Consider the following 18,748-nt stretch of genomic DNA (forward strand, 5'->3'; position numbering starts at 1 on the left):
AAAATAAAAATAAAAAATAAAAACCCCACCAATTGATTGAGAAGAGTTTAGTATTCAGTCACAGAATCATTGTGCATTTGTATTAGCAATCATGCATCTGAACCCTCCAGAAAACTGAAGTCAAGAATAGCCAAGTAAGTTGCAAAAGCTTTTATGTCTAATTAGAAGCTGAAGTCAAATGTCATATTTATTATGGTTTAGTCAACTTTTCTTTTAATTGCAATTCACCACTAATAATAAGGATGAGAAATAAGAAATTACTCTGCTTTTCTTGAGAGATGGTACTGAGGGTGAAAGTTCAGGTGCTGCAGTGAGACCCACTGGATTTGTATCATTTCTCTGGATTTGTAATGAAAATTTATTCTTTATAGAGGAATAATACTAGTCTGAAGATATAGCTCAGAGACACAATACTACCTGACAAGCTTGAGGTCCTGAGTTTGATTCCCAGCATGCACACACACAAACACACACACACACACACACACACACACACACACACACACACACAATCAGCCTGGAAGAACAGAACCTACTAGGCAGGCTAATTGTGTAAGCATAGTAAGGTGGTTAGTGAACTCAGTTTTATGCACACTAATTCTCAATTACTGCAGACACTTTAAGTGGAAAACCGCAAAACAAAAAGTACAAGAGACATACTGATACATCTGGAATAAAGATGTTAAATGAAGCTTTGAGGAAGAATACAATGAAAAAGTCCCCACCCTATCGTTTCAAAAAAAAATAAAATGTTTATTCCTTTCAAAAATGCTTAGTTAGGGGCTGGGGAGATAGTTCAGTGATCTAAGCACCTGCCTGGAGCACACAAGAACCCAGGTCTGATTTCCAGTACCGCATGCTATGCATGTCCCAGAACCCCCGGGCTCACTGTGCCAGCCACCCAAACTGAGAGTGGCGGTGCACGCCTATAATCCCAGCACTGGGGAGGCTGAGACAGGAGGATCACTGAGTTCAAGCTGCATAGTGAGACCCTGTACCAAATAAATAAATACATGCTTAGTTATCTGACTCTACTTTTGATAAAAGAAAGAAAAAATGTTTTTAATAAAAGTCAACTTGTCCCTTCTGCAGTAGTGGCTAATTAAAATAAAACTGGCATCTACTTCATTTGAAAATATAGATATTTACATTTGGCTTTCTCACTAAAGTTCTTAAATGTAAATAAACAAACAAAACGTTTCTTTAATGCTTGAATTCCCTGATGTATCCTAAGTCGAAGAGGTAAGAGAAAATAATGCCTCACATAGTTCTTTCTGTGAAAAAAGAAAATTGCCAAGTCTTCCAGGGAAGCCACGCCTGTCACTAGTGCTTAAGATATAAATGACTTGCTTACCTATGACTTCAGCACAGGAAAACTGAGACACACAGAAGATGTTGTCCCTGACACCATTATAGCAGCAGTGGGCAAGAGCAGCTGGCCCTCGGATACTTCCCAGACCTTCGGTGGAAGTTAGTGACAAATGCCGTGTGTCCCTCAGGGAACCTCTGTGCAGCGGGTAAGGCTGATATTTTAAACAGACAACTTTCCAAAGTCTGGCTTAGCTCTTTTGAGAGGTAGAGTCAAAGTCCATTTTCCAACCTGTTAGAGCTTTAGCGCTAACAGTGAAGAGTCTGAAAATCTAGAACAAGTAGACATCAATAATTAGCTCACTTAATGATTTTGGACACATTGCTTTACCTATCAGGGAGTTAAACTTTAATCTCCAAAAGTTTTTCTGATTTGTGAAAATCTGATTTAAAAAAAAATATTTGTTGGTACAGGGTCTCACAACACAACTTGGACTTGTAGCGATCCACCTGTCTCAGCCTCCCCAGGGCTGGGATTACAGGTGTGCATTACCATGCCTGGTTTTAGGGCCAGTGCAGCATGTGGTATCAATGATGGAACCTAGGTCTTTATACTTGCCAGGCAGGCCCTTAGACCACTGAGCTATCTTTCCAGCCCAAAAATCTGATTTTATAAAAAGCACATTGCTATATAAACATCTTGGCCAAATCTTAAGGAAAAAGAAAAAAACCTTATACTGCTCATGTTGTGGCTTTCAATGGATTTTGGAATGGATCTCTGAAAGTAGCAATGTAACCATCAGCAATTAGTAATGTGACTGTGGGGCAGTGACCCTATCCGTCAGCGCAGCTCACCAGGACTGCCTCTAAGCGATCGCCTTAGCCCAAGTTTTGAGATACTCAAAGGACATTATCTATAATGGCCAGATTGCCTTGTCTGATAATGAAGGAAGGGTTTCCTCTGTACATACTCAGGGAAGTGTAGGCATCAACTGTTATTTCATTTCAAAATCTGTTTAATATCTGAAGTTCTGGCAAATTCCTTCTCAACATCCTGAAATAGTTTGAAGGAAAAAAAAAACACAGAAGAGCTACCTTCAAGACCATGTGCATGTATCCAAGACACATTATCACCCCTAAGTTTCTATCAGGGCTCAGATCATGTGGACACTTAGGGAAGTCTCAGACGCGCTAACCCAGGCAACCACTTCTGTTGCCCCAGGATGCTGCTGCTCTGCGGGTGTCTGCTGTGGCTGCTGGTACCGCTTGCCTCAAGGACCCAGAAGCTGCCCACTCGCGACGAGGAGCTTTTCCAGATGCAGATTCGGGACAAGGCGTTTTTTCATGACTCCTCAGTCATTCCAGATGGAGCTGAAATTAGCAGTTATCTCTTTCGAGATACACCTAAAAGGTATCCTCCTGTCACACTTTCTGTATCAATGAGCTCACAAAGGTTACCTTCATCAAAAAAATAATAATTTAAGTTTAGCAGCATCACCTCTTTTCTTGAAATATGAAAAAAATGGCCAATGCAACTTCTAATGAAAACTGAGGCTGATGCTTGTTGATGATGTTCTCTTCTTGGGTGGAAGAGGAAATATTGTATTGTTCCCATTCTGGAATGATTCTTCCCTATGTTCAGCATAGTAGGGTTTTTCTAAGAAGGACTTTGTATGATTAAAATGAAATTAATGCAGGATTCTTCAAGGTGTGCATTAACTTTTATAGAGATTGTGATCAGATAAGAGAATCAATTCAATGATAAATGCTGACCGTGTTCATTTCCTTAACTTCTATATCAGCAAGCTGAGCTCACACAATATTTCTGAATATTTTAGAAATAATATGTAAGCAATATACACTACAAACTAGTTATATATACTAGTACTCAAATTTGCAGCCCTCTAACCCTCTGTACCTTTCACATTTAGTCTCTGAATGATTACATTTCAAAAACAATTTCTCCTTTTAACTCTACACATGAGCATGTAAGAAGTAAAACTGAATTGAGTTATTAATACCTCATTTTCCACCAACTGGGGTGTGTCAGATCTTTCAGTCACTTTCTGAGTTTGAGCTACAGTAATACTGCAAGGTGGCGATGTGACCCCTTCACTTCAGGGGAAGCTGTTAGTGCCATTTGATCCATCAGAATGTGAGAAAATCATTCACTTTCCTGCTGAGACAGAAATAAGGAAGCACATGGGTCTCACTGTCTGAGTGAAATAATATTTTATGAAAGAATACACTAAACTAAGAACAGATTGGAAATATAAGTAACTCTAATCTTTAAATGGCATTCGTGCCAATAAAAGCAAGAAGTGAAAAGATGGTTACATGGAAAAAGCTTGCTGTCTCATGCCTCATAAAGACTCAGTCCAGTCTGTCATACAGAAAGGGACATGGAAAGCAGTTTCAGTTCTGCAAATTAATCTTTACTATTATCTGAACTCTCACTGAACACTTCGCTTTCCATATTGTTTTGTCTCTTGAGATTTTTTTTTTTTTTTTGGAACTGGGGATTGAACTCAGGCCCTTGCGCTTGCCAGGGAAGCGCTTATTCCACTGAGCCACCTCCCCTGCCCTTCTCTTGAGATTTTTTTAACAAACCGAAAAAATCCAATAGTTTTCTCTAGGAATCATTTTTATTTCCCAAATATAGTTACACATTGCTTTTTGCTGTACTCATTAAATATTACATTCTAGATTATATAATTGAATATAAACAGCTTTTCTTCTTGGGTTATCTTCTGACTTAAAAACTAAATGTATTAGCCCTAAAAGTAGTGTTATAAATACATTTCATTTTTTGCTTTGAAACAATATTTTACTATGAGATATTACCAAGTATTATTCCCTCCTTTTCTTTTTATCTTTTATTTGTTTAATCATTTTTTGGCCTTTTTTTCCCAAAATTGTGATGAAGGCCATTGATATCCATAGTGAAGTGCTTACTTATACTTGCTAAGTTCCAGCCACAAGTATCATCAATGGGTATGGAGGGTTATGGAATGGTAATCATATATTATTCCATAACACATAATCATTGTTGATATTCCAGTTCAAGATGAAATTTCAGGTAAAGTTTAGTAGTGAGGAAAAACAATAACAAATTAATTAATTACTCTTCTGTCTGTACATAAATTCCAAAAGCTAAATGCCTCATGGCATATTTATCCCTCAGCTTTCGTCCCTGGTGAGTACCTGAACACAGACTATGTGACGCCATTTCCAATCTCCACTGTTTTCCACAGATGTTTTGTGCATGGTAGGTAATAGGTGCCTTCCCAGCTATAAATTTATTCAAATTACCATTTATTCCCCACCATAAGTGATTCAATATGAAAATATTGCCTATATGCAGCCAAGGCAAACCTACTGCACATGTGCTGAAGCCTCCTGTTTGGTGTCACCAAAACTCTAAGAAGTTCACCATTACAGGCCCCTATAGGATCCTCTGATGCTCACATAAAGGATTATCTTGTGGAATGGAAGGATCGTATCTGTTATTAATTGGGCATGGCCTTTATTTCTTTACTAAGGCACAGTTTCTTACTTGAGGTAAATTCTTGCCTGCTGGAAGGGCAAGACCATCAAGGAGCTTGCCCATCGTTTCCACTCTGAAGTCAGTTTCCTGTGCTACTCACATAATCCCAAAACAACAGGAAGCTTTGAATATTACTTCACCTACATAAAGCCTAATAAATTATTTTGCTGTATTACTTTCTAGGGCATATAGTTAGATTTAGTTGTGTTTTTGTTATGAACATCTCCCATTCAGCTGGGCCAAAGTCAAAATCTTGCTCCCCTAAAGTAGGCTGAATTAAAAATTAAGCCTCTGACACTTCAAGGGTGGCTATGGTACATGAAACTGCAATGCAAAACTCAGTGATTAGTTATTGCATTGAGAAGACTATTATTTTGTGAACCAGTTATTTGGTTTTCGTGGGGTCTTATTTATCCTCCTACTGCCCCGTGTCCAACTTTCCATCTCTATCTTCATCAAGATGAGGAGAAAAAAGAAAGTTTCATTCATATCCTGTATCTTCAGACAGAAAGAGATCACAGATGCATAATTTCTGGCTATATTAATGAGATTTAGCATTAAAATTCTTGACTTTGTTAATATAATAATTCATGCATTCAAATAAATCTATATAGTACCTGCTGCATGGAGAAATCTGTGCTAATGGGACTATACTGACACGGAAAAATAACCCCAAGGGGGCCCTTGGGGAAATGACAATTCAAAACATCACACAAATTTGTAGTCATTGTGTATATAGTAGGAAGTTGTGGGATTTAAAGTTGTAGGACACTGAAAGCATGAGACCCTGACCCAGAATGAGTCACAAAAGGCATTTCTGAAGAAGAACATAAATGTGAGTTGAGGTCAAGTGTTAAACTTCAGATGGAGAAAACTCCATGCACACCCCAAAGACTCTCAGGCAGGGTGGGTTTTGGAAGGCTAGTGAAGTCCTCTGTGATTGAAGTATAGATAGCTGAGGGGTGGCGGCATGGCAAAAGGCTGGGGCAGTTTGTAGGACCGAGCCACTGAGGAATAACTATGGATTTCCCCCAAAAGCTAAAATCTAAAGCTAGGAAAGGGCTCTAAGCTGAAATCACACACTCTGTTTACTTTTTATGGAAATTATTTTGGTGCAATCCAAGAATGATCTGGAAATAGCAAAATATCTGGAAGTGAATTTGTAAGAAACAGCAATTCATTAATTTATTTAACAAATATTCTGTGAATTCTTTGGCCATCAGTGTACACCAATGAGCCAAATGTCTTAACTGCTTACAGCTTTCATTCTAGTTGGAGGAGATGGAAAAACAATGAAATAAATATACACCAGATACATAAGTGTTTTAAAGAAAAATGGGGAAAGATAGAGCTGAACAGTAAGAGAGTGATATTGTACATAAGGGAGCAAAGTGGGTCTATAGCAAGATGGGATTTGAATCAGGAGCTGCAGGAAGCTTGGCCACTGCTGGAGGAGGAGTCTCACAGGAGGAAGGACAGCAAGCATAGAGATATAGAGGCAGGGGTTTGTAAGAAGCTAGATGGGGAAAGAAAGTAAAAGAAGAGCTTACAGATTTTCCTGGAGGCTGAACATGAAGGAGCTCATGAATCACTGGGAGCTCTGCAGCTCATACTCTGGAAGGCCTGAGCAAAGAGGAATGCTGCTTGGAAGGCTAGTAGGGGTCCCTCTGCTTAGAGGGGGAGGAATGGACCAAGAGGACAGGAGTGGGGCCAGGAGACCAGTCAGGAGGCTGCTGCAAGCCTCAAGCCATTGGCAGGGGAGGTTTGGATCCAGCAGGTGGAAACGGGTAAAGTCATAAGTTCTAATACATTTTAAAAGTGGAATCAAAGAAAGGTCTGCTGTTCCATTGTTATGTGGAATGGAAAAGAAAGTGAAGAATGGCCCCAGAATATTTGCCCCAAATGACCAGAAGTTTAAACGAGAAGGGAGCAGAGCTCTGGGCTCCAAGCACTGAAAGCACAGCTCCTGCTTTGCACAATGAGTATGGGATTGGAAAGATAATTACATGAAATCATCTGTGTTACTTGAGTAAGAATACATCACATCTTTATGCTTCAGCAATACTTTTATTTTCCTTAAGTCTTTTGAGGCCTCATCAAAAAAGCCTGAGGAGAAAGCAGAGAGCTGAATGTCTTAATTTTTTAAAATTCTACTTTAAAATTATTAACATATTGGAAACTGTTAATTCAATATAAAATGAATTCCATAGGAAATGCTAGTGAAAAAGAAACGATAAAAAATGTGTTCTTTCATTGGTGGACAAAGGTATATTTACTTTTAAAAGTTATTTTTCAAATGGTGACTAGATACCTTTATCCAAAATGATATACAATAGTACACGTGAATAAAAAAAAATCAATAACACGATGAGGTGAAGGCAGGCTGTGTGATCTTGTTATAAATAAATATGCATTTCAGAACTAGGTTTTTGTGAAAATACCTTTCGAAATAGTGGACAAGCAGAGGGTAATGTACACACTTTTCACCAAATTTATAGAAAATATAACGCCTATAGGGCACCATACCCAGGAGTTCTTCTTGATTATGACTTACTTTCCAATGGCAAGAACTATTTTAAGTATTACTTGAACACAGGTGTGGGTTGATTTCTAACTCAAAATTCCTTTGGTTCAAGTATTTTTATGATCTCACGCCTTACTTGTTAATGCTGAATCTGGTTGCAGAACTTGGGGACTGTTGGACTTCACAGTGAAGTGCCTTGTGCCAAGCAGCCAATTTTATCGTGTTAAAGAATAAATATGAAAACCAAACAATTTCTCCAGTAAGTCTTGCTTGTTAGTATGAGCATTACCATGCTCTGAATTGCCCCACTTTTCCACAGGTATTTCTTTGTGGTTGAAGAAGACAACACTCCATTGTCTGTCACAGTGACACCCTGTGATGCACCTTTGGAGTGGAAGCTGAGTCTCCAGGAGCTGCCTGAGGAGACCAGTGGGGAAGGTTCAGGTAAGCAGAGGACAGACAGCGTGGGCCGTGGGTCACTGTGTGGATACTCGACAGGCTTACAAGCATACAGCGCTCCCCAAGTAAGAAAACTCTCACAGGTGCAGGATGCCCAGGGAAAGCTGGAGATTGAGGTCGAGATAGGAGAGGGATTACATTTATGTTGGTAAAACAAAAGGTTAGGAAACGCCGGTATCAGTGTGAGAGATTAGGCAGAAGGCGAGTGGTTCTGCTCCTCTAATGGTCATTTGCAATCTTGTCTGAACACTCTAGTCACCTGCAAGGCTTTAAAAATTATTGATGCCTGGATTTTTTCCCTCAAGGAAAGAAATTATGATTTAATTACTATGAGGTGTGGCTTGGATATGGACATTTTAAAAAGTTGCCCACAGCCTATTTCAGTACGCAGCCAAGTTTAAGGACCTCTGTAGAATAATCAGAGGAACAGAGAAGCCTTTAGCAGCAAAGGCCAAGAAGAAAAGAAAGTCAGTGTAAGGAGTGGGATTGGTAACTAGAGAAGATGTAGCTAATGGAAAACCAATCGTGAGACGCTAGTGAGAACGGAACAGTATATGTGGGGTCTGGGAGTGAGGCTGGTCCTTTTTTTAAGGGCATCGTAGCTCAGAGGTGAAGCCTGACATCTGGTGCTACATAAAGTATGAGGCAAACTGGACTCGCAAAAGAGGGCAAACATCACACTTAGCAAATACTGAAACTGGCAGTAGGGAGTGAAGAGACTCAGATACGGAAAATGAACTCTTATAGAAATGGTTCCCTGCTGGTTGTGTTCACCCAAGTCCAGGGATATGTCATGTGGCATACCTCACTTTAGCCTATAGCGATGAGCTGGAAAAGGTTTGTTTCCACTCTCATTACTCAATTTTCCACCAGCTTCTAGAAACTTATCTATATACTGACATCTGTGTTATATCCACCATTAAATTAGTAAAAGATGGAAAAATTAATTTCCATTAAGTTCCCTGTATTATTCTGAGGTACACATTATGAACATTGAATCTTAGCTACTCTTACAGGTACCTTACATTCTACCTGGAATAAGATTGTGCACTCCACTAACAATAGAAAAGTGGTTGGCCATCAAAATAGAAACTGATAGGATTCTTTCAGTAAGCAGATTGGCAGTCATGATTAACTTTATTAATTTTTTTCCTGTATTTTAGGGAAGGGTTTACAGGGTGTTCAGGGTCTCACTATTAGATCAGATTTTTAGTGATTCTCCTGTTTACAGCCTCCCAGGCTCTGGGATTACAGGCATGTACCACCACATCCAGTCTCAATTGCTGTCTCAGGGCACCCCAAGGGCGGGCCCCGCATGGCAGGCCCAGGGGTCAAACCCTGGCCTCTGCACCTGCTAGCAGGCACTTTAATCTGCTGAGCTATTTGGCTGGCCCTAACTTTATTACTTTTGTCCTAAAAATTCTATTACTAGGATACTGTTCTGAAGAAATAATTTAAATACAGAAAAGCTGTATATGTATATAGACATTATTTATAGTAAAAATAAGAAGCATTATTTTTGATATACTATTAAGTGGGAAAACAAGACTCACAAAGTAGCAGTTTGTCTCAACACATATATGCATGACAGTATTTTTTTTTTTTTTAAATTTAGGACAGGGTGTACAGGATGTTCAGGGTCTCACTGCATAGATCAGACTTATAGTGATCCTCCTGTTTACAGCCTCCCAAGATCTGGGATTACAGGCATGTGCCACCACGCCCAGTCTCAGATGTTGTCTCAGTGTGCCCCTGGGACTGGGCCAGCAGGGCAGACCAGCGGGTCGAACTCCAGGTCCCTGTGTCTGCCTCAGCAGGCGCTTTAATCCTCTGAGCTATTTGGTCAACCTTAGTAAGTGTTCTTAAGGTACAGAGAAAAGGAAGTGAAAATAGTGTCAACTGCACAAAAGTAAGTAAGAGGTGACAAGAATAAGTAAAAGTTGCAATAAAGCACTGTCTCAGGATAATGAATTAAAGGAAGACTTTCATCTTGTTATTTTTGCATATATCCTATTTTCTTAGGACATAGTATCTTTTTTCTTCTTTATATATTTGGTATAGATATATTGTCTCTAAATTGGAGGAAAAAAATCAGCTAGACTCAGAATCAGGATTTGAGTTGCAAGCTGTGTGTGACACCCAGCCTGCGTTTCTCTCATGCCCTCCAGGTGACCCCGAACCTCTGGAGCAGCAGAAGCAGCAGATCATTAATGAGGAAGGCACGGAGCTCTTCTCCTACAAGGGCAATGATGTGGAGTATTTCATCTCTTCTAGTTCTCCATCTGGGTTATACCAGTTGGAGCTGCTTTCAACAGAGAAAGACACACATTTCAAAGTCTATGCCACCACCACTCCAGAGTCGGACCAGCCGTACCCTGAATTACCATACGACCCCCGAGTAGATGTGACTTCCTTGGGGTGCACCACAGTCACGTTGGCCTGGAAGCCGAGCCCCACTGCCTCCTTGCTGAAACAGCCCATCCAGTACTGTGTGGTCATCAACAGAGAACACAACTTTAAAAGTCTCTGTGCTGTGGATGCAAAGCTGAGTGCAGACGACGCGTTCATGATGGCACCAAAACCTGGGCTGGACTTCAGTCCCTTTGACTTTGCCCACTTTGGGTTTCCATCAGACAATCTGGGGAAAGAACGCAGCTACCTGGCAAAGCCTTCTCCCAAGCTGGGCCGGCATGTCTACTCACGGCCCAAGGCCGACATCCAGCAGATCTGCATAGGCAACAAGAACATCTTCACCGTCTCTGATCTGAAGCCCGACACACAGTACTACTTTGACATTTTTGTGGTCAACACCAACAGCAACACAAGCACTGCTTACGTGGGTACCTTTGCCAGGACCAAGGAAGAAGCCAAACAGAAGACTGTGGAACTCAAAGATGGGAAAGTGACAGATGTATTTGTTAAAAGGAAGGGAGCAAAGTTTCTCCGGTTTGCTCCAGTGTCTTCTCACCAAAAAGTCACCATCTTTATTCACTCTTGCCTGGATGCCATCCAGATCCAAGTGAGAAGAGATGGGAAACTTCTTCTGTCTCAGAATGTGGAGGGCATCCGGCAGTTTCAGCTGAGGGGAAAACCTAAAGCAAAGTATCTCATTCGGCTGAAAGGAAACAAGAAAGGAGCATCTATGTTGAAAATTCTAGCCACCACCAGACCTAGCAAGCAGTCCTTCCCCTCTCTTCCAGAAGACACGAGAATCAAAGCCTTCGATAAGCTCCGTACCTGTTCTTCGGCCACAGTGGCCTGGTTGGGCACCCAGGAGAGGAACAAGTTCTGCATCTACAAAAAAGAAGTGGATGACAACTACAATGAGGACCAAAAGAAAAGGGAGCAAAACCAATGCCTAGGACCAGACACCAGGAAGAAATCTGAAAAAGTCCTCTGTAAATATTTCCATAGCCAGAACCTACAGAAAGCAGTGACTACAGAAACCATTAAAGATCTTCAGCCTGGAAAATCTTACCTGCTGGATGTTTATGTCATAGGACATGGAGGACACTCAGTGAAGTATCAGAGCAAAATTGTGAAAACCAGGAAGTTCTGTTAGTCACCTGGTATAGAGATATATTATGTAGAACTCCGGGAAGGACTTTAAATCATTTTATCTATAGACTGAGTACTCACACAGCTGAGAGAAGTTGTGACCTATGGAAGGAAGGATATCAACATGTGTATATTGATGTTTATAAAAGCTCAGAGGAGACTTGTTCTAGTGTACCCCTTGGTACCTAGTGTGTGTCTGATATCACTGATGTCAAAGATAGAGGACATCTTGAAAGAACTGCCATCCCTTGCTTTGACCACTGCATGAACTGCTTCTAAATTATTTTATTACCTAAAATTTAAAATATGCCATTCATTGCACACATCCACAAATGCAAAACATTCCTCTCTATAGATGCTAGGATATATATATATATATAAATTATTTTATAAATTCTTGTTTTAAAAGTCAGTGTCTTTATGATTGTAAACTATTAAATTCTTTTCCTATTAAAGTACAGATTTAATCTAAGTGTTATTAAGTGGACAACCCTCTAGTCAGTTATATTGCTGTTGTAAATTCTTATTTGTTGAGTAAAATGTTTAAATACTGTATGTATCTCATGTACAAAGTTGACATACATTATATTCATGTACATAAAATTAAAGATATTAGATTGTTTACTGTTCATTTCTCCAAGCAGGTAGCCTGGTGTATTTGGGTACTAATCTTTCCCTAAAACTATACCTTTCTGTTATTTAGCACCAAATTTGAGACTTTTTAAATAGTTACAAGGAACTGCTGCATCTTTAAAGTTAGGATGGTATTAGAAACAATTATTAAAGTGAATAGTTTGGCACTGAATAGGAACTGGCAACAGTAGGAGTAGAGAGAGCTACAACAGTTTCCTTTTAAAGGAGGAAGACAAGCCAAACACTGTTAACTGGATAAATGGTTGTCAAATCATGCTTAACAAATCTGAACTATATCATATTTTAAGAATCTATTTTAAATGCAAACTTAAGATAGTCCAAGAATTTCCATCTGCTAGTATATTAGCAAAATAAGTATGTTAACCTCCAGTGGAATTGGAACTCTAAGAGACCACAGGAAGGGCAGTGTTAAATAGTTTCCTTCCCCTGGATTCTGCCCTGAGAGGAGATGTTACGAGCCCACCGGTCCAATATTCAAGAATGTCTGGAAATTTGAATCACTTAAACAGTATAATATTGGGAGAAGGTACCCCTTCCAATAGGCTCCTTTACTCATCTATAAACTTTGGTAGATTTTGATCAGATGACATTGGTAGATGCCGTCTGTCATCAGAGGAAGTCTTTGCAGATTTCCATGTCTATAAATTACAAAGTTGTGAGAATACAAGTGGGGACCAAGATCAGCCCTTCACCTCTACTACACTGTCCTCTACACGGTGCCTTTCAGATAGGAGTGCTCATGAGTTACAGTCCTGCAAAGTGCAGTCCTCTGAAGCAGTGTAAGTGGTCCCTAGGAAGTGTGCCTCACTCAGATTAGGGGGAACTGCCCCCTTTAAAGCATGTCATCCAACTCCTCAGTACCAAGATATTCAAATTAAACTGAACTTATCTATGTCAAATCAGAATGACATCTGACAGAATATTTTTTTAAAGGTGAAGAATACACACCCAGTAGTCATGTAAGCAACCACCTTGGAAGGAGAGACTAAAATTGATACCATCCCAGAGGTGTAACATTCTAAGTTGTAAGTATATGATGACTTAGAAAGAGAATTAAGTTTGTTATATGACCTGCATATGCATTAGTTTATAGACCAACATGTGAGAAGAGATGATAGTAAACCAGAGAATTACTGCTCCTTCTCAAGGTGAGGGACTTAACTCTCAGATATTGCTTAATGCCCAGGAAACCCTGGGAACCAGGCCAAGTCTATTTAACCATACTTGCCCCTCTCAGTCAGCTGTGGTCATAGTTTATAAATAGACTGGATAAATCTTAGAATTCTTTCATGGTCCCAGTGAAATGTGCCTTTCTACAACTGTAGAAAACTGAGACACACGTTTTGAAAACCATATCATTCACAAAGAAAAGGGGAAAATCTATTATGATTAAGTTCCCATACATACTAGTGTGCTTAGATTTTAGAAGCATTGAGGTGAACTGAGGACAAGAAAGAAAAATGAAAGGACAACCTTGTCCACTAAATCACATGCCAGGAGAGCCCCATGTCTTATACAGGGCATTCACAATCTCAAGTACATTTGTGCATCACTAGGGAAGAGGAGGGAGTCTTTGAGGACATTTAGTTCACCATCTTTACTTTTTAAGTACAGGAAGGAAATTAAAGACTAGAAATAAAAGAATAAATTAAGACATTCTCATTGACAAAAGAGCTAAGTAATAACATTGACCAGATTCCAGAATTCTAACAAGAATATAAATCTCTGATGGTTCGTGTTAAAAAAATTATCTGTGAATCACTTTCCAAAATGAAACTGATGTTTTCATGATTTAAAAATAATTTATATAGGAGCTTGGGAGATAGCTCATTGGCATAAGGGCCTGTCTGGCAAGCCCTTGAGTTTGATCCCAAGTACCAAAAAAAGATTAATAATAATAATAATAATAATAATAATAATAATACTATATACTTCAAGACCATTTTAGACTTCCCTGAGAATCTGGGTACTGCCTACATGTAATCCCAGCAATCTTAGAGCTACAACAGGAGGAACTCAAGTTCAAGCCCAGCCTGGGCAATTTAGCTGCTTAGGGAGAACTTATCTCAAAACAAAAAACAAAACAAAAACAGGGATAAAACTGAGTAGAAAGTCCCTGGGTTTAGTCCCTACTGCTTACTATAAAACTAAATAATGATATGCACATTATCTATAAACTTCAAACTTATAAGAACAAAAAACTATTTTATGACCACCTTTTAGTTTTGGAGACAAAGTATTTCCAGTGTAGGTTTGTGCACACATATACTTCATACTACAAATCATCAGTCTACTTCTTTAATTATAAAGCCTGGTTTTTCAAAAGCTAAAACATTTGAAAACCTGTAAAGACTTGCAGCTGATAATGTTCTTCGTTAATTTAATTACTTTATAATCACTGCCTGAATTATTGTCTCTTTACTTTTTTATTTTAAAGAAAAGAAAAATCAATAATAAAAGTCATGGTATAAAATTTCAAAACAAGATTGTACGAGAGTACAATGGTTAGCACATTGCATACTGCCTGGATTAAATTTTTAAACAAGAATTCAAGGATTACTTCTTAAAAGAACTCATCCCCTCTTGATTCTTGTTACTTGGAGCACATTTAAAAACATTAGAATTTCACTATCCTGACAAGACAGAACAGTACTTCAGCTTCTGAAAAATTCATGTTGACAAATTTTAGTATTTGAAAAGGGCTTAATACATAATGACTTTTGAGGACAGACACCTTCAGTGAAATCACACACACAAGCACAATATGGTGCAGATGTCCAATTACCCATGACTTAAAATCAATCCAGGATCCCTGCCCACACTTTTGCAGCTCCTCAAGAGGTCATCTAGTTCTGCTTGCCTCACTTTACAGCTGAGGACATCTAGGCCCAATTAAGACCAGACATTGGCTTCTTTTATTCCCAGTTAGGGTTCGCTCTGTACTTCATTTCAGCACATCTTCAATCTAGAAAGCTTGCAACAACTCGCTAAGTGTTTACTGTCTCTCTGCGCTAGCTGGTGGGAAACAGAACAAAACAAAATCGAGCATCTAACTTGAACACCAAGGTCATCTGGAGCATCTCCAGCCACTCCCTTCCGCACTTTGATAGGGTGTGAAGCAGATGAAATCATCTGGGAACGGCCTTTTGCCTTTCTCCCAAGGACCATGCAAGTGACCACTGCCAGATATCAGCTGTGCACCACTGAGAGCTGTCTGCAGGCCCTGGGAGACATCAGCGAGCACACCATTGGGGTTTTCCTGGAAGGTCTGGGCCAGAAAAATGCACAGTGGTAGGGGATTTAGGCCTCTACTATGGAAAGTAGGTGAAGTGAGAGCAGAGAGAGAAAGCAGAAAGAAGTAAATTCATCTCATTTCTCCTCTCAAGAATCCTGAGAGAACAAGAGAAGTGAAAAATTCAGTAAAGCCTTATTTCATTAAGGTTTTGGAATCTCATCTCTATGCAACTCACTCTGGAAATTGCAGCCTAAATTATTATTATCTGCTTTAAAACTGATCTCACTGGTAGATCACTTCCTAGAACTGATTGTTCATGCATCCAGACATGATTCCTTTCATTTCTCTTTTCATTCCACCTTCCCAATCTGTGAGAAATAAGCTTAGTATCAAAATTTAGAATGGCTTCTCAGATCCACCTGTGTAATACTTTGAAATGTATCTTGGCATATTCTTTCAAACAGCCAAAGAAATATAAGAGTTCCAAGATTGAAAAGTCCAAGGTCTTAGGCACTGTTGTAATGTCCTTCTTTAGAACCTAAAAGAAACCAGCTATCCCAGAGTGAAGGAAGGAGGCCGTCCATGAGAGGATCCTGAGTTCTCCTCAGAAAAGACCTATTACAAGCAGAAGCAAGACTGAAGTAAGAATGGAGCTCGTCATTCTGCTATGACACCAAGGAAAGCTTCCATGAAACTGAAAGGTCTTCGCAAAATATGTTAGAAGTATATTTTAGGAGCTGTGAGCCAGGCATGAGCATAGCAAACAACCTCTCAGGCTCCAGCCATCCCCTGGGGTGCTGAAGAAATGAGGATACTTTTGAAAGAAAACAAAAGTGTGAATCAGAGAGGCCAGAGCAGAGCAATTCTGGTTATATGTGATGAGGTTCAGTTAAAATGTTAGAAAATAGTACAATTAAGAAATGGAGGGGCTCGGGAGATGGCTCAATAGGATAAACGCTTGACTGGCAAATGCAAGCATCTGAGTTCAATCCCCGGTTTCGCCAAAAAAAAAAAAAAAAAGAAATGGAATGGAAGATGGTTTTATTTATTGGCATAAAACTGGTAAGTTTAAGTAGCAGTTTCTCCTCTCCCATAAATATCTGCCAAGGTTGATACTCAGTCAAGTTGCTATGATTTGGAAATAAGCAAGCATCCATTTCTTGTCTATAATTACTTCTTGGTGTAATCCCTCCAACTTTATAAATGGGGCATTACAGAGTAATCGAATAGTTGTTTCAGGATATGCTTTTCAAACAAACCCCAAATGTCCATATTTGATTATGAATCTGACTGGATTTTGCTTCTGAGAAAAATTATGTGTAACAGACAGAACAAAATACACTCATACTGAGCAGGATAGAGGTTTGGCTGTAGTGTTGTGTTTAAGTCTTACACAGTGAACTCTGACTTTTTAAATGGTATTCAATGCATTAACCACTTTCACCACATAGGCTAGAAAAGCTGTTTACCATGCCACGTAAACAGAAGCAGCTCATCACCCCCAGAACCACAGGTGACCCCGTAATCTTCACATTTGTCTTGCTGGTGCAGATCCACACAGCTCTGCAATCTGAGCAACTTGGGAAAAGCAACTAGAATTGTCAAGAAAGTGGCCCTTTTCCAGGCTTTGAGGTTCCAAGAATCACAGCAACTATAAGAAGCCTTAGCAGTACTTAGAGTTTCCTGCTTTTTCTGGATGTTGTAAGAACTTTAAATGAAAGAGACAAGCATGCATACATGTAATTTTTAAATAACCAAGTAAAAACTCAGCTAGTTTTATTATGGCAAGATATCATTTTAGAAACATGTTATTAAAGAAATAAGACCTTTTCGGTTGACCATTTGAAAATGGTAGTATCGAATGTCTCTTTCTTGCCAAACAAACTTGTCATTCTTCCTCAAATAAAGAGTCCAAGCTATAAATTATAGGTTGTTGAATTTTGCCTCCTCTCATCTTGTAGAGGATCATGGGTTCCCTTGGGTTGTCTCTGGGTGATGTTCAGATATCAGAAAGGATGACAGAGATATGAAATCCACATGAGAATTTGAACATTTCCATTTCCACTACATTTTTTACAAATTGCATTGATGAATGGCAGGGAGCTGTACCTCAGACACCTCTGTGTACTGAGTAAACCTGACTGCTCTGAGTACCAAAGACCAGTAGCTTTGCCAGCTACGTGGACAGCCATTCTGGGAGGCCTGACTTAAAATGTGCAGATGGACGCTCAGTTTTTAGTGTCAACTTATACAAATACTTATGTTTTGCTATAGCAAGCTTAGATGAACAGGACTTCTGTTTTTAATATCTCTGAGGACATAAAACAGTTTTGAGACTACTTATTACCATTCATACAACTCACTGTTGCTTTAAAAGTCTCTTGATGGCTTACCTATATTAAAAAGCAGAAAAGAGTATAGTTAGATTCCACTGAATTTTCTCTACTGAGGTGAGAAATATATGGCTGTTGCAAGCTAATAAAAAAAGGACAGCAGAAGGAAGGGTGTAGAAACAGAACTTCTCTTTTAAAAAACCTCTATGGACTTAGTCATTCTCATGTGTAAAATGAGAAGAGTGATCTCTAAGGTTCGTTTTGGGAAAACTGGGGAAACTAATGACCTTAAGCACATACTGAATGCCAAGCATTTGAAATGCAGCCATTTAATCTTCACAACAATGCTCAGATGTAGGCATTGTTGTACCCTCAATGACCAGACTGGAGAACAAAGAAACTACATAATAGATTAAAAGTCACAAATTTAATACAAGAACTGGAACCTAGGTATATCAGGCTCCAAATACACTCATCATTATAAATCTACAAGCATAGTTATAGTACTTATTAGTGAACCAGAACTCACTAGAATACATGAGGAGGAGATTGATAAAAAGGAGGGAAAGTTTAAGTACACCCAGGTTCAGCCTGGACATTTGTAGCCAAACTGTCTTTGAAGATAAATATAGAAAGCTAGAGACAGAAGAGAAATAATTGACAAAGTATGCTAAGTTCTTCTTATTGGGCAGAAATTTCCCATCTTAGACCACTTAAATCTTACACTACTGCAACATCTTTGCTTGGTATTTGCTTATATTACGTAGTGTTTACTAATGTTTCCATGTGACATAAAGTATCTGCAATATGGAGTTAATAAACCTCTATTTAATGCTTCGTGTTTTGCAATGCATAGAGTTGTCTTTACTTTTATTTTTGTTTTGTCCTTGAATACATATTTGTCTTCTTTTGTTATAATTTTGTGAAATAGCAGTTATTTGGGGGTCTCTAAAACATGCCAAGCTCTGAGTTGAGAGTTATATTCTGAGCTGAAGCATTGTATTATTAATCCACATAACCATCTTTTGAGGTAGATACTATTGTTTTCCACATTTTACTGATGAAGAAATGAATGGTCAGGGCAGCTGATTTCCTACCACTAATAAGAAGTGCAGCCCTGCACTTCATAT

At 39.1% G+C, this 18,748-nt stretch overlaps 1 protein-coding gene across 1 annotated transcript in view; it reads left to right on the plus strand.

Annotated features, from left to right (window-relative positions):
* Nucleotides 1–12,027, plus strand: part of Ndnf (neuron derived neurotrophic factor) — a 39,764-nt gene extending 27,737 nt beyond the window's left edge. Inside the window, exons 2-4 of the mRNA XM_004644242.2 lie at nucleotides 2,531–2,719; nucleotides 7,699–7,823; nucleotides 10,007–12,027. Coding sequence (XP_004644299.1) covers nucleotides 2,532–2,719; nucleotides 7,699–7,823; nucleotides 10,007–11,400 — 1,707 coding nt within the window. The 5' untranslated portion in view covers nucleotide 2,531 and the 3' untranslated portion in view covers nucleotides 11,401–12,027. The remainder of the gene's footprint in view (nucleotides 1–2,530; nucleotides 2,720–7,698; nucleotides 7,824–10,006) is intronic.
* The last annotated feature ends 6,721 nt before the right edge of the window (nucleotides 12,028–18,748 follow it).

This window comes from Octodon degus, unplaced genomic scaffold (genome assembly GCF_000260255.1).
Source record: "Octodon degus isolate 3935 unplaced genomic scaffold, OctDeg1.0 scaffold00196, whole genome shotgun sequence".
Lineage (NCBI taxonomy): Eukaryota > Metazoa > Chordata > Mammalia > Rodentia > Octodontidae > Octodon > Octodon degus.